The sequence below is a fragment of the Phlebotomus argentipes genome, unplaced genomic scaffold (genome assembly GCF_947086385.1).
Source record: "Phlebotomus argentipes unplaced genomic scaffold, Phlebotomus argentipes genome assembly scaffold_18, whole genome shotgun sequence".
Taxonomy (NCBI): Eukaryota; Metazoa; Arthropoda; class Insecta; order Diptera; family Psychodidae; genus Phlebotomus; species Phlebotomus argentipes.
This window is the reverse complement of record NW_026776177.1, coordinates 7,464,036-7,478,792: the sequence shown is the minus strand read 5'-3', so window position 1 is coordinate 7,478,792 and position 14,757 is coordinate 7,464,036. Positions and strand designations below refer to the sequence as shown.

General features: G+C 39.8%; 2 protein-coding genes across 5 annotated transcripts in view; one reads left to right on the top strand and one right to left on the bottom strand.

Moving 5' to 3' along the window:
• Nucleotides 1-84: 84 nt before the first annotated feature.
• Nucleotides 85-3,051, bottom strand: LOC132260198 (uncharacterized). The gene is made up of 5 exons (XM_059758171.1): nucleotides 2,919-3,051; nucleotides 1,401-1,595; nucleotides 1,190-1,324; nucleotides 359-419; nucleotides 85-271 (listed from the first exon to the last, which is right to left on the bottom strand). The coding sequence occupies exons 1-5, from the start codon at nucleotides 2,956-2,958 to the stop codon at nucleotides 178-180; spliced, it is 525 nt and encodes a 174-aa protein (XP_059614154.1). The 5' UTR covers nucleotides 2,959-3,051; the 3' UTR covers nucleotides 85-177.
• Nucleotides 3,052-3,601: 550 nt separating this feature from the next.
• The window catches only part of LOC132260547 (basic helix-loop-helix ARNT-like protein 1), a 39,599-nt gene continuing 28,443 nt past the window's right edge, over nucleotides 3,602-14,757 (top strand). For 2 of the 4 annotated variants that reach the window (XM_059758748.1, XM_059758745.1), the window contains exons 1-2: nucleotides 3,602-3,788; nucleotides 12,253-12,535. In XM_059758748.1, the coding sequence (XP_059614731.1) occupies nucleotides 12,276-12,535 (260 nt within the window). In that variant the 5' untranslated portion in view covers nucleotides 3,602-3,788; nucleotides 12,253-12,275. Of the gene's footprint in view, nucleotides 3,789-5,819; nucleotides 5,870-11,685; nucleotides 11,707-12,252; nucleotides 12,536-14,757 lie in introns of those variants that run through there. The other 2 variants (XM_059758747.1, XM_059758746.1) reach the window with 2 other exon arrangements.

Sequence of the window (14,757 nt, the reverse complement as noted above, 5' to 3'; positions counted from 1 at the left end):
TTTTGAAGAGTGTAACGATCGAGAACACGTGTGAGAAAAATCCTTTTTGTTTGCATGAACACAGACAAATTTATTTGAAGACCATCGCATTATCCGCAAAGTACAGCTTTACAGGTGTGGAGGAAAATTATTGCATGAGTCGGAAAAACAACACAACGACTAGCTCTGCGGCAGCGCTCACTTCCGGCCGGCGTAGTAGAGGCCAGGATTGCGATAGGTGTCCGAGTGCATGGGCACCAGGGCGCGCACGCGGTTGGAGGGCCGGTACTGCCTGCAAATACGAGGACAGAGTCTATCAGCGAGGCTTAGGGCGCTTCCTGGGCGCATTCGGGGGCCAAGAGGGAAAATCGCAGAGTACCTGATAGCGTGGAGGAAAGCTGCGGTTCCGCTGGGCTTCACTTGGCTCTCGTCCACGTATTCTGGGTGGAAAGAGAAGAGATATCAGTGATAAATTCTCTTGTGCTCAAGAGTACTTGATGAGAAGTGATGCCAATTATATGCGTTAACCCTTTCACGGTGGTAAGAAACTGGGCGGTAATAATAAAAAGAACTGTGTCTTTCCCTGAATACTTAGGACAAGAAAAGAAATTTTTATAGGGATATTATGGCCTGAATAAATGTTTCAAACAATCACAGAAAATTATACGAAATTTATAAACCGCGAAAAAACCTTTTGTCTACTTTATTTTCGCGCCAAAACCGTTTAATGGTCAAAAGGACCACTTGTTCTATATTTTATCTCTAGACCCGTTGAGATGCTAATTGGATAAAATTCCTTTTATTTGTTCCTTCTCTTCTATGTTTTTGAGACAACTCTTAATTCTCTATCTCGAAAACCTGGCAAAGTCAATTAAACATAAATTTTACGATGGCCTGATATTCATTTGCAATGCAAATTTGTGGAAAATACGGAAAATACTGAGTGTAAAATTTGTGATTGTGTTGATATTGATTTCAACAGCACTTCTTGGTATATTAAATTCCGCGTGAAAATTAAGGAGAACAATAAATAGTCGTGTTGACCTTGTTCAATCAATCAGTTGAAGTAGGAATTCAACACTTTGCGGAAAACAGATCCAATTAATTACTGCTTTGAGTAAAATGAAACCAATTTCCTTATGTTATGTTAATGTTAAGTTTCCTGGTAATTAAATCATTTGTCGCATTCCATAAGGACGAAAGGGCGAACCGTATTTGAAGTTCTCCGGCGGCGTGTTGGACGAGGTGAGGAATCGCACTTGGTTGGGCGTCAGCGACTTGGACTCGAGGCTCTCCAGATTGTACTTGAGGTTGTCAAAGAAGCCGCGCAAGTTGGTCAGGGCGCCTATGAAGTGTGGGAGATTTGTGAGAGTGGGTGATGAATTGCGTGCAGCGCAATTAAAATCATTCGTCATACGCACCGACACTTATTGAGGGAATAAATTGCTCCTCCTTGCTGCTCTTCTGCGAACGGCGCGCCATCGAGGCCCGCAGGGTGCTCCGCTTCTCGCCCGTGTCGCGGACGTCCAGGAAATTGCCCAGCGCCTCGGCGCTCGCGTCCATGTCATCGTAGAGCGCGAGTTCTGGGTCGGCGGAGGCGCGCGCGACGCCGGAAGCTGGCGATGATGAGGGCGAAGGAGTAAAGATGTGAGCCCATAAATAAACCATTTGCACCCCCGTGGATGAATTGACTTTGATGTGGCTTCTCGTCACCGTGAAGCTAATTAATTAGGGACTTGGACGTTAATACATATTTTATTTCGTCACGCAGAATCATGCCGGAGTTGATGTCTGCAGAGGAGGAATTGCCATGGCCGTTCTTCCCACGGAAAGTGGAAAGAGTTGAGCCTGAATCTTTCATGCAATGACAATGGCCGCAAGAGCTTCGCAAATTGATTCACAAACGCTGGCGAATGCTTTAAATACCGCCAGACGAGGGCAATTTTCCCAGGAAAACGGTTATATGAGCAAAAATTCATTCAGGACTTCTTGAAAAGTCATTCTGTTGAATTGTTGATAAAGAAATTGCCTTGTATTACTTTCTTAAAATTGTTATTTGCAATGGTTGAAATCAAGTGCTTATAAAAAATCATTTGCAAACATTGAACGTTCAAAGATAAGAATAAATTTTTAGCACAAATTTGAAAATTTGGGAAGTTTTCCTGAAATATGCAATAAGACTATTACAATAATGTAATATCAAAGAATGAAAGGTGAAAAATTGAAATAGGTGCACAAAACATTACTCAAAAATGTTTTTTTGCAAAAATGTGCAAATTTTTCATATAGTTTGTGGTTGTAGATTTATTTTATGAACCATATTTTTTTTTCTTTTTGAGTAATAATTTGAGTTCAAATCAAAGCAAAAATAGTTAGTTATAAAAATTGTGAAAAAGTTTTACAATTGAAGGCAAAGAAGTGTAATTTATACATAGAATTTTTGGATTTCTGCGTAGAAATGAATAACTTTCAACCAATTAATTATGTAAAGAGTTGAGATTTCTTGCTGAAATTTTTGAGATTCTGTGCCAAAATGACGAGAACAGTTAATTAAATACTCCTGTAGAGAAAGCCATTGACGAAAATAAATTAATTTCCCGGATTCTCCCTCGCAAAAACCACGGAATCTAGTCAAACACGGTGTAAAACCACATGAAAGTCCTTCAATCCACGCATTCTCGCTTTTCCCACACTCTGACCCAGCATTTTCTGACTAATTGCTGTCCAGAATAGTCGTCATCTATTTGCATTCTGGGGAATGAAATTTGATATGCCTCTTGAGAAGTAATTTCTTAATTGACTCCCGATTGTTCTTGGAGCTTCCTTTGTGTCTCTGTGGGCGGATTTACGCTTCTTGGAAGGCCACACTCACACTTTTCCCGGGAAATTGGGTGGTTTTTCGAAAAAAAAAGCCAACAATCATACGGGGAAAAACTCACCAGAGAGAAGAGCTAGGAGAACAACACAGTAAAGGGACATTTTTCACATAAATTTTCACAATTTCTGGCTGATTTTTACACACTCTTTGGAAAGCACGCACTTTTCCTACCGTTGCGGTAACCTGTTGAAAGTCAAGTGAGATGCACATAATCAGCCTAATCATTTATATGGCAGCACAATGCGCCCACAACGCACATGCGTGAGACTTTTTGTTTGGTGACAAATCTGCTAAAGTCAGCGAAATATCCAACAAGTGGGCGGAAATTGTCTTAATCAACCTTATCAATCAGTTCATTGGGAATTTTTATCATCCCCAATGACTTGCACTTTGATTTATTGCCTCTTCATCGCATTGATTATGCGTGATTAGGGATTTTTGACCACCGCAAGGGATAATGAACTCTGTCTTTGGGTGGTCTTTGAGGGTGTTTTTTGGAGTGTTTCATGGCTGGAATCGTGGGTGCACGTACAATAGGTGAATAAGAAGAATTAAGGAAGCTCTTTTACAAGAAAATGTCTGGTGTTACTAAAGAAATTGCAGGGAAATTTGCGAAATCCAGCGATACTTTCACGACAAGAGTAGTCAACTCATCGACATTTTGAAATCTGTTCGACAGGCGCCAAGTGCGTTGCGCGTAATGACCGCTACGTGTCGCATGTGACACGATGTTTTTGTCAATTCTCTGTTTATATTTTGTGGAAAGAAGATTTTGATACGGAAATCTACGCATAAAATGCCCTAAAATTGGCTGGATAATGCCACGGAGTGCGACGAGAGGAACCCAAGTTTAGCCCCCGAGTGGTGTGAGGTGTGAAAATTCGCGGAAAAGTGCGTCCAGACGTCGCAGAGAAGCTTCCTGGCTGAACAAGTGAGTCGCCCCATTGATTTTTTATCTCCGCCACACGAAAATTTGTTTAGCGAGAGAGCTTTCTGGGGCGATATGACAGCTTATTTGGGGGACCTTTTTTGCCCACTCTGTGTGCGCCAGATAATCTGGCCAAGGATGTTTGCCGTGTTGGCACAGCACTTGTCGCGCGCGATTGGGGGAAAATAGTGTTCCAGAGTTCTCCGGGCGCAGAGATTCTGGGCCTCTCTGGCTGTCCCGTGTGAATGTTTACGTAACCGGTCGGGCCTCTCGCTCTATCTCCGCACAGAGGTTTTAATTTTATTGTCAAGGCGAGGCGATGATCAGCGAGATCCCCGCGAGACGCGAATTAATCCGACCTTGGCGTGTATTTCTGGGCAGAAGCAGCGATTCTCGGGGAGCAACTTTCCGGAGGAGAGCGCCCCATCTGTTGACCCAGCAATTATCACCAGACGCTGCAGTTGCCCTAGGAGCGCTCGCTGTTTCGGCGGTCATCAACCTCTGCGGTGTTCCTCGCGCGCGCCTCTGGAGCGCCAGAGTCGCTCCGGTTCCGCGGGAGCGCGCTGCGACCCTCGGAAAGCGCTTTCCCGCGTCACCAGCTCCGCGGCTCAAGTTCAATTTTTAGAGGCAAGGTCAGGGGCGCTCGTCAGCTGCACAAAGGGAATGCGAATGTGGCTCGCAATTCCCTCGATATCGAGCGTGATTCACTTTCGCATCTTGGCGAGACACACAGAAAGTGGAAATAGAACTCTGTTTTCCTCCAATTTGCCTGCGCCAAAGCGTCATGTTATCAAAGCACCGACTGTTTACGGATATATTCGTCAATAAGTGACGTCAAGAGCAAGATTTTCCAGGTTTTTTCCCCAATGGCAGAAGGTTAATTGTAATTGACCACTGTTGGATCGTGATTTTGCAGCACTTCCGCCACCTTTAATGCTCTATCGCGTCATCTTCCGAGTTCTAACATCTGTGACCGAAATAGTGTGTTTCTCTGAGTGTTCTTTGACATCTTTCTTCAGTTTTTCGGTGCATGTTGAGAATCTAAATCACCTACCGTTCTATGCGTAATTTAGGTAATTTGTAAGAATGAAGAGAACGCGGGAAAGAAAGTCTTAATGGCTCTGGAAATATTTTAGAATCCACATTTGATGAAAACATAAAGTTTCTGGCCAGGTTTTTCACCTCAAGATACTGATTAAAATCCTGCAAAGTGTCTCCACTTGAAGGAATACAAAAGACGAATTACAAAGCTTCTTATCGTTTCCCTTCCACTAATTTAATTGAGAAGATTGAACGATGTTTACTTAGGATTGTAATCTTTAAAATACCGAACATTTCTTCTTCGTACTGCTTTAAATTGTCTCTTGGAGATTTTTTCTTTTCTTAAAATCCTTTTTTGAATATTAAAATTTTTGCATATTTTCATCTTGATAATTAAAAATATAAAAATTAGACGTGAACCAAATTTTACTCGCTAAATAAATAATTTCCTGCTGTCCAGTTTTGGGAGTAATTAATAATAGTTTTTAGCGTTCAATTAGATCAGATTCATGACGCAAAAGAGACATCAAACGCTTGTAACTTTATTTCAGAGCCCCGCCCACTTCGTTGCCCCGCCCATTACTTTCGCCGTTGTTGCTTGACAAATTACCAGTGTTCGGGATTTATTTGACTTCATCTGTGAAAAAGAATAAAATAAATCAAATTCAGTATTTTTCGTAAAGAATTTGCGTTTATTTGAATTTGGGTTACTATAAGTCATTCGCAGTTTCCTGGATTTTACAAGCATTTTTCCCTCTCTCTTAAAGCTTCTTTCAATATGAACGTTTATATCTGTCACCGAAATGTATGCGAAGCGGACTGAATTGAGGTTTGATAGAGGTTAAAAGCTTGTCGTTTCTCCTTCAATGTGGCTTTCTTTCTCTCTCTTGTCGGATGTGTCAGAGTGTTGGTCTAATTTGTATACAAATATTTTCCCTCTGACACTCTTGGAAGCCATCCAGATGATGTCAAAATCGGTGACTTTTCAGCAGATAGAGTGACACTCTTGCATTCGTGCAGCGTTTTGGGCGGCCAATCAAACGGTGTGACACGATTAATTTGTTACAAATGAGCGTTTCGCATTACCATATATATAAAAATAGAGATTTTGGAGATCTGTGCGCGGGTGAGAAAGGTGGGGGTTGAAGAAAATCCACATGCGAAGAAAATGCTCTAGATTTCGCAGTGTTACTTATTTGTCATTGGCTATCGTGGGACAAATCGCCAGATTTAGCTGTGAAGGCGAGCAGTTTTTGCCTTGTCATTTTCTCATTTACGGATCCGCCAAGAGTGTGTGTGATAAAGAAAATGGGGAAAAGGAGCGGAAGGAGGATTTGCCGGGCGAGACATAGGCGAGTGTGAGAAAAAGGGATTCGCACAGTTGTTCCGTCAGACACACCATCAAAATCCAACGAGATTGCAAAAATGTTGCGCAGTCCAAACGTGATTTATACATTTACATAAGAATGGATCGGCTGGAGATATAAATGGTGAGCTGGTAGTGATACGGGGAAAAGCCATGGAGATGAAAAAGAGGGCCTTCGCTTACCAGATTTTCTGTCGTGTCTGCTCAATTTGGCTATTTGTCTATAACGTACACCGCAATTTATTTCTGTTTACACAATATGAGGCATGATATTTGTGCATTGGTTTGCCTTATTAAGATTTTGGGTATTTTTCCGGTCCATCGTCTGGATTGCAAGGAAAAGAGCGCTTTGCGTGGGAGTTGAGGCTCTCTGTATTTGATAAATCAAAGAGGAATTTTGGCCTTTTGTTGCCTCCTTGGCATTAAGTTAATTTGGCAGGAAATAATGTCGATTAGGGATGAATTCAATCTCCGCATATAATATAGACTTCGACCCATTTATTTTCGGGGCACACAATGAAATTATACCCCGAAAATTCTCAACATTCCAATATAACAGAAGAATATGTGTCAAGAATGGCATGAAAAGTCATTTAAAATGCTTTGATTTATCTGAAAAATTCGCTTTAGATATGCTGGATGTGATAATGTCGTAAAAATATGAAATCCACATAATTCACTCGTCTGAGTTAATTACGCACATTTCTTGTATCTCTCAACGATGTACAGCAATCGATTATGTTGTTATTAAAAGGCTATCAAGATGATTTGATGAAATGGGGCGCTCTTGGCTTCTGGGTGATGTGAGATTCTTTAAAATGGCAAAATAATTTGGCAAGTGCAGAGTTGATTATTTTGATAAATTGCTCTGTCTCCGGTGTGACTGATTACGTGTATAGAATCGTCCAGGAGAATCTCATAATAGCTTGAGTGGATGAGAGAATTCACATGGAGTGATATATTACATTTGTTCCACCTCTTGTCACATCTAATATTAGATTAGGGGTGTGATTTTGGATAGTTTGCCTCCAGATAATGATGAGATTTGATGTATTTGCGGAATTTCTTACTGGTGTTTCATTCTAAAGAGAGAGAGAGAGAATCTGTGTCTTGTTTACATAATAAAACTTTGAGTTCCTCATGAACTTGAACTTCTGTTCTTAGAGTGTTTATCCGATTTCGATAAATCTTGAGCTCTGGGAAGTGCTGAGAAATTTGGGAAAACTCTTTCAACACTTGGAAGGTCTTTGTGGTGAAAACGACAGTTGAATGTCGTTAAATTTTAAACTGGAGAAAACTCAATTTTCTCTCAAGAAATTCACCTGGAAAATGCTCAGAATCCATGATTTTCCAGCTTCAGCATTCAAATTGCTTTTCTTTAACGGTTTAAAGTTACGTTTCTAATCTGGAAATTTCGTATTTACCCTAAAAATCTCAGTTTATCATTCTGTAGTGAATCTAATGCGCAAAAAGACAAGTAATCATCTCTCTTTCCTTCCGTTGTGGTTTAATAAAAGTGATGAAATTGATAAATTTTTTGCTGCCTCGCATGCGAAACCCAAGGCTATCCATATCCACTTCGCCACAGGCTTGTGCTCTTGTCCTGGGCTGCTGGAGGAGAAAAGGAATAAGCTCTTGATAGCGGAAATTTGTACATCTGGGCGGATATTTAAGACGAAAAATAATAGATTAATTCAATTATCATATAATATGCTCAGGTAATTATGGAGCTTTCCACGGGCATGCCGGAAATTGTATTATGTGTCTTCCTATGGCAAAGTTCTATTTGTGGGTGTTTTATCACAAGAAGAAATTGAGATGTTGGAGATGGAAAGGAGGACACTTGGAGATGTTCTCTCGTGTGTGTTGCGTTGCCAATGAACACGCTTTTTGTGGGGAAATAGGGAGAGAGAGAGAGAGAGAAAGAGAGACGGAGAGCAGATGAGAGAGGAGGAATGTATCAATAAAAAAAGGGGGAGGACAACAGAGGAACGTAAACAAACATGTTGGGAATCAACATAAAACAACTCTCGAATAGTGTATCAAAACATACAGAGAAAGAGGGATAAGGAGCGATGCGAAAAAATAGCACAAGACACGGAAAAGTGGAGAGAAAGAGAAGAATTCTCAGGCGATGTGACAGATTCTAAAAATGTAACACGATAAAAGTGCGATGTTGTGTGGAAATGCTCTGTATGGCGGAGGTGGTGAAAAGGTATAAAGTATAATTAATGCCAGTGCATCGTTTGTATGTTGTATAAAATGTCTTTGGCATAGTTTTTTGCCGATAACAGCAGAAATGCGAGGCGCGTGCAATTTGATTTTCCATCAGTCTGACGGCGCGTTTCACGCAAATTAAGGAAATGATACACACGGAGTGTATGATGGAGGAGTGCAACTGAGACTGACTGGCGGGCAAGACAATACTCTTGAGAAACTGCGTGGTGATTTTCCAGGAAATTCTCTTCCAGACGCTTTTTTTCTCCAACTTGTCGCATAGTTGCAATTAGCGATATGGCATCTTGTCCGCCCAGGGATTGTAATTAATATATTATTTCACTGAGGAATGCTCTTCAATTGCCTTTAATGATTGCTCTTGAGCATTAACAATGGCACTCTCTCACTCTCTCTCTCTCTCTTGCTCTCGATGTGTTTTCATTAGCAATTAGAATAAATGGGACTGTCATGCTTTTGTCAAGAATATGTAAATGGTCGAGGGAATTTATGTATTTTATCATTAAGGTGACATTTTGAAATTCAGCAGAAAAAGATGTTTTTACAGTTCTTTTATCTTTCAGAAGCTAAAGTGTGTTGCCTTAATAAATTAGGCGGAAGCACTTGGGTCATTTGCTCACAAGTGCGCGTTCGGTCGCGTGGAATGTCACACAGTCGCGGGCTTTGACGGGGAGGGAAGTTGAAATTTTCTGGACTCAAAAGCTTCAGAGTCACAGTGACTTGTGAGAGTGAAATGATAAATCCGGGTTATGGGAACTTGTCAGGCTAAAACATTAATGTAAACATGCAATTTAGTACTTACAAGGTATGCTAAACATGCAAAACTAAATGAATAGAATAGGATTTCCCTGTTTAAAGTGGAAATACCTAAGGATGGGACTTATTATATCTATGAAAAAAGCTTCTCTAAGGCAGCAGAAATGCTTTTGATATGGCTTGTGACTATGTAACTTTTGTTGCACTACAATTTAGTTTAAAAACATACAATTGCTGTGTCATTTTCGAGGTTGTATGTCGTTTCTTATCGTGTGGAATCTCTGGAGAAAAAAAATTCTCCACGAAATAGCAGCAAAACACACGGGAGTATTTGCAAAAAGTTCAAATGTTTATTTTGTTGTCGCACGGCGAAGTGTGCGGAGTTGGTGAGGCGCGCAAAGGGACTCGTTGTATGCTGGGGATGAATAAAAATCATGACTGGGGAACCACGCGCTACCACCCATGAAGTATGCGTCGTCAAGGGCGAATAAACATCCCCTAATCAGGCTCCTCATTATCTCAGTTTCATGCCACTGAATAGTTAGACTCGTACCTCGCAGCAGTTGTCGTTATTTTCGATATTATTGCGCTCTGTGTGTTTGTGCGAGGATATGAGTCTAATTTCGATTGAATTCACTTGTTTTTTGGTGTACAAACGGTGTTGATACAAGAGTAAAAATAGACTCCCTGGCCTTTATCCTCCGTGGCAAAAATATATATGATGGACGACTTCTGAGAAAATGTCAAATGTCGGGATGTTTGAGGACAAGAGAAGGGTCACACGATGATGATGACTTCTTCTTTTTTTTCGGGGATGAATGCTTACAATGCTGGAAATAGAGCAAAAATTCTCATCATTAAGTTTCTCAGGAGACTTGCAGTTCAACGCTTTTCGTAGGATGAAATCGTCTTGTTTTGCCATCCAACACTTAATTGGTTCGTGGAAAATTTCATGGCAAATTTTTGCAACTGAACCGAGTGAGATTATTGGCTCTTATCTCACTTATTTATCTCTACAAAATTTTCACGGTGTGTTTGCTGTTCGGACAGTGTGTGTGAGAGAGTGTTGTTTATTTGCAGGTGAGCTTTTATGCTTGTTGTGTTGGATTTCGCGTCTTCTGATTTATTGAATTTGATGCAATTCTCTAAAACTTTAGCCTTACTCTGGATATTTTTTTCACCTGCAAAATACAGTTCAAATGGAGCTTTATCTGCTTTGTGAATCTCTCCTTAAGGTCTTTGCCAGTCACTTTGACACAATGTTCATGATTTTATCATAATTTCACCTTCGCGATTGAGAGGTGAGAAGTTGAAAGAGAGAAAAAAAACACATCACTTAAATTGAATTATTACTTAATGCGCATGGAAAACCACAACAGTGTTTTTATGCAAAATACTTTAATGCCTAAGGATCTCATCTGAAGTCTCAAGACGCCGCGCGATCTGTGTGATATATTCTCCAAGGCATATTAAATGTTTGTGCTCTGGATATACATCTTTAGTGGAATTTTCTCGGCAGATCCACATCTCAGAGCCGGTGTGAGTGTGGAAGCTCTGTGTGAGTGTGTTTCGGTGTGAAGGAGGAAAAATGCGATGCGAAACAATATTTTGAAGCTAAATATGAATAAAAGCTCCATAAAATAGCCTTGAAAAGACTATTATGTAGATTTTTTCTCTCACTGTATTTTATTACATGAGGATAAAGTTTATGCTTGAGACAATGATGAGATTGGCTTTAAGTGAATCCGAAAAGAGTGTCTTATGAGATTTTTCTCTATAGCCAGAGAGAGAAGAAGATGATAATTTTTGCACAAAAAGCTATTCAACTGTGCGAATCGCGCTTTATGTGATCGAATGTGATAATATTGGTGTGTCAAGTGTTTTTCTTTTCTTTTCTGTCTTTCTATAGTTCAATTGCAATCACACTCGCAATGATTATTGCAGATGCTCGCGTTGCGTGTTGTTTTAATGTTGTATATTAGAGAATTTTTCTAATTAAAGTCATCAGAGTTTTGCTCGTGTTAAAATGTGGAGTATAAAAATCAAATTCCACACTATCAGCTATATTCTCTCTTTACCCTCATATACAAATAAGGTCACGTATTGATGGAAAAATAAATAAGAGAGTGACAAAGATTGCCATCGAGCTGTTCTCAATAGGATTCAATTTATCATGATGTTTTGTGTTAGTTTATGGCTTAGATTCACTTGAGATGATAATTTTCACAATGTTTAAAGTCTTTCTTCTCAACATTGTTGATGTTAGAGCTATAGGGGCACTGAAAGATAAGAGAGAGAGTGATACTTTGTGTGCCCAAAGGAAGGGGGGAAGTGATAAGCAGTGCATTTTTAATTTAGCATTTTATGTGGAATTGATTAGAACGAGTGCAGAAAGTGTCACCAATCACACTGGCAAACTGTTATAGAAGAACAAGAATAAAAAAAAATGATGAAATTTCCTTTCAATTACGCAGTGGAGCGAGATTCTGTGCGTGAGTTTGTGTGTCCTCTTCTGGGAAAAGCGTGAGTGAATTTGAAATTCACTTGAACAGAAATTCTGGTTCTAATTTCATATGGAAAATTCCGTTGTGTTTTCTATTCAAACAAACCTCGAGACAGAGAAGACTTTTTCCTGATTGAATATTTAATGGGCGACGGCCTGGTGAATGAGTGGGAAAAGGGTCTATTTTTCATCGTGCAATTACGCTCACCAATATATTCCAGAGAGACTTAAATTGAGTTGAATAAAAAATAACACCGGGTTGTCAGATGAGGTGATTTTTGGCGCTTTATTAGCATGGAAATGCTTAAAATTCAGTATGAGATTTGTTATTGAAATGAAAAAAAATTTTTCTCGTCCCCACCGCAAAAAAAAACTAATAAAGTCCCCCGTGTTATTATTATTGTTCATCCTCTGTTTTAACGTGAGCTCAAACCTTGACCTTATCGCCCCAGAAAGAGTCATATAATTAACTTTTTTTTAGGTATTCTGTAGGAATTCTGCGTAACGCATGAACACAGCTAGTGATTTTTTAATTAATTTCTAAATGTCTCTTTTTCGGGTGACAGACAACGTGTACGCGCCGGCGAAGATGTACGGCAGGAGGGAAAAGGTTTGGGAGTCTGCGGCGGTGAAGAGCAAGAAGAAAGGAGGCGGAGGATCGAAGTTGGAGGACGATGACAATGGCAATGGTGATGTTGCAAAGTTGAAAGTGGAGAGCAATTTAAAGAGTGACTTTGAGAGCTCAGAATCGCAGTCGAGTGAGTCCTGCTCGGAGAAGTATGCCTTCCGGACGGTCATTCAGACGGACATTGAGTATGGGAAGAAGAGTGGAGACAACACGAAAATCGGGTAAGTTTTTACATCATCAAATCCTGTGATTGTGTGTCTTGCAGATGTCTGAGTTGATTATGAAGAAAATCGTGTAAATTTAAAGCTACACAGAGAATTGTTTTTACCCGAAAAGCCCTTTAGAATACTGGACTGAAAGATCGCTTTCAAGCTCCGCCCCTTTCAATGCCACGCCCACAATTTCTGTAGAGATGCATTGACTAGAATATCAGCAGCCTTTATCTTGATTTCAAGCTCTTTACCTCGCTAATTTGTGATTCAGAATTATGTGCAGAGAGAGTTCACAAAGCAGTGAACCGGCACCTTAATTAGTCTCCTAATTTAGATTTTGATGGAAATTTATGTTGCAAAAAGTGAAAAGAACAAAAATTACACATTTATCTCTGTGGCGTTTCCTGTCTACAAAGTTTCTCCTTCTCAGAACGAATGCAGCACTAAGGCAGCAGTGTGTGAAAGAAATACAATCTCTGGCTAAACATGAGGAAGATCTCTCGGCAAAAGTGGGTGGGCGTGAGGCGCAAAGCGGGGGGAATTAAATGGATTTCTCGCTGCACATAGTGAATGAGGCAAAAGTTTTAAAGTGTGTTTGCTTTGCAGCTTAATAATGTTGCTCAAGTGTTGAATGTGACAATGCAATTTTCACCGAGTGTGTATGTGTGTGTGTGTGTGTGTTGGAGTCCTCTTTCGAGGGCAGGCGAGCAAAAAAAAAGTGTATTTATAGCGATAAGAGAGGTCTATCTTGCAAGATTATCACTTGATTCACTGCGTAGTTCTGTGTGAAATATGCCACTTAATAAGTATGATGTGATTTTTTCCCACATTCAAGCACTTGCTGTGGAAGCTTTTTTTTCCACCAATGCGTGCTTCTGTGGGGTTTTTTCTCTATGGGCAGCAATTTTTTGTGATTGAACAGGAATGATGTAAAAACATGCAAATAAGGCATTGGAATGAGGTGTAGCAGAAAAAGACCACTTAAGTATTATTTTGCCATTAGTTGTTTGAAAAGAGATTTAATTTGGCGGGCGATTGGAAGACAATGTAATGGTAGGAAATCGATGAATAGAGTGTGCGAGACGCTGAGTTGTACTGTAAAAGGTCATTATTAGAAATTTCTCTGCGAGGAATGATAATAATAATTGCAGATGTCTAACAATGACCTTTGCAAATTGAATTTAAGGAGAAATTGTTTAATAATCTCCAACTCGGGGGATATTATAAGTTTTATGTGGAGGAAATCTGTGACACAATTTCCCTTTCAATGCCTATTCTCTCGTGTCTGTGCGTTGTGAAAAATAAAATTTATTTGAATTGCCGAAGCTCAATAGAATATCTTTGGGAGGGATTTCAGCCAGTCCATGGCTGTTTTGGTGTGCGTGCGAAGGAGATGACAGAAGATGCGAGAAGAGTGCGTAGGTTTGAAAAACATTGCGCAAAATCTGCGTATCATCTCCCAAGGATTCGAATCTCGCACCGGGAGAAAAGCATGGACATTTCTCTGTATTTCTCATCAAGGAGAGAGTATAGCTAATCTTTCTGGGGGGGATTCGGCATGATATAAGCATTCTCTTAACATGGTGAAGGTGATAAGAGCACTTCATATGCTTGAAAAGTTCTTTTTGTCATTTATTTGGGGGATTTGTTTCCAAGGGAAAATTAGGTCAAATATTGCGTTGTGACGCTGCTCTACGGAAGTTCTTTCGATGATTTTTCGGGAGAAAATAAATGGTAATCTGATATTTAAGCATTTAGCTGGAAGGGTGAATGAAAGACGAGTAAGAAGATATGCTGATATTTTTTTTTGACAAGGTGGATTTGAAGTCTTTAATACAAAGGTTTAGGCAAGCTTAATAGCGATTAATGCGTCAATTATTTTGTCATTTATTCTGATAAATTCTGATTTTCTCATGCAATGCCGGTGGAAGAAAAGAGTGGGAAAATTGAAAATTTCTGTGGGAAATGAGAAAATGGTACAAATGTGAAAATTCAGGAGGGAATTTCAAATTAAGATTAATATTTCAATGTTCTCAGGCTTCTTTTGAGCGCGATTTTATTGCATGATAAAAAGTGCGAATTTGATGAATGTTTTTACCAAAAGTGTGTGAATTACAACGCATTTCTTTGATTGGAATACAAAAAAAAACACAATTGGTCAGAAAAGATTCCAAGATAGCAACCGTAAGTGGCGCCATGGTGGTTATTTTGAGAAGCTCACAAGTTCATAA

Coding starts and splice junctions, on each gene's coding strand:
- LOC132260198 (XM_059758171.1), bottom strand. CDS start 2,958: ATGTCCCTTTACTGTGTTGTTCTCCTAGCTCTTCTCTCTG. Junction 1,596..2,918: donor TCTCCTAGCTCTTCTCTCTG/GTGAGTTTTTCC, acceptor CATCATCGCCAG/CTTCCGGCGTCGCGCGCGCC. Junction 1,325..1,400: donor TATTCCCTCAATAAGTGTCG/GTGCGTATGACG, acceptor CACACTTCATAG/GCGCCCTGACCAACTTGCGC.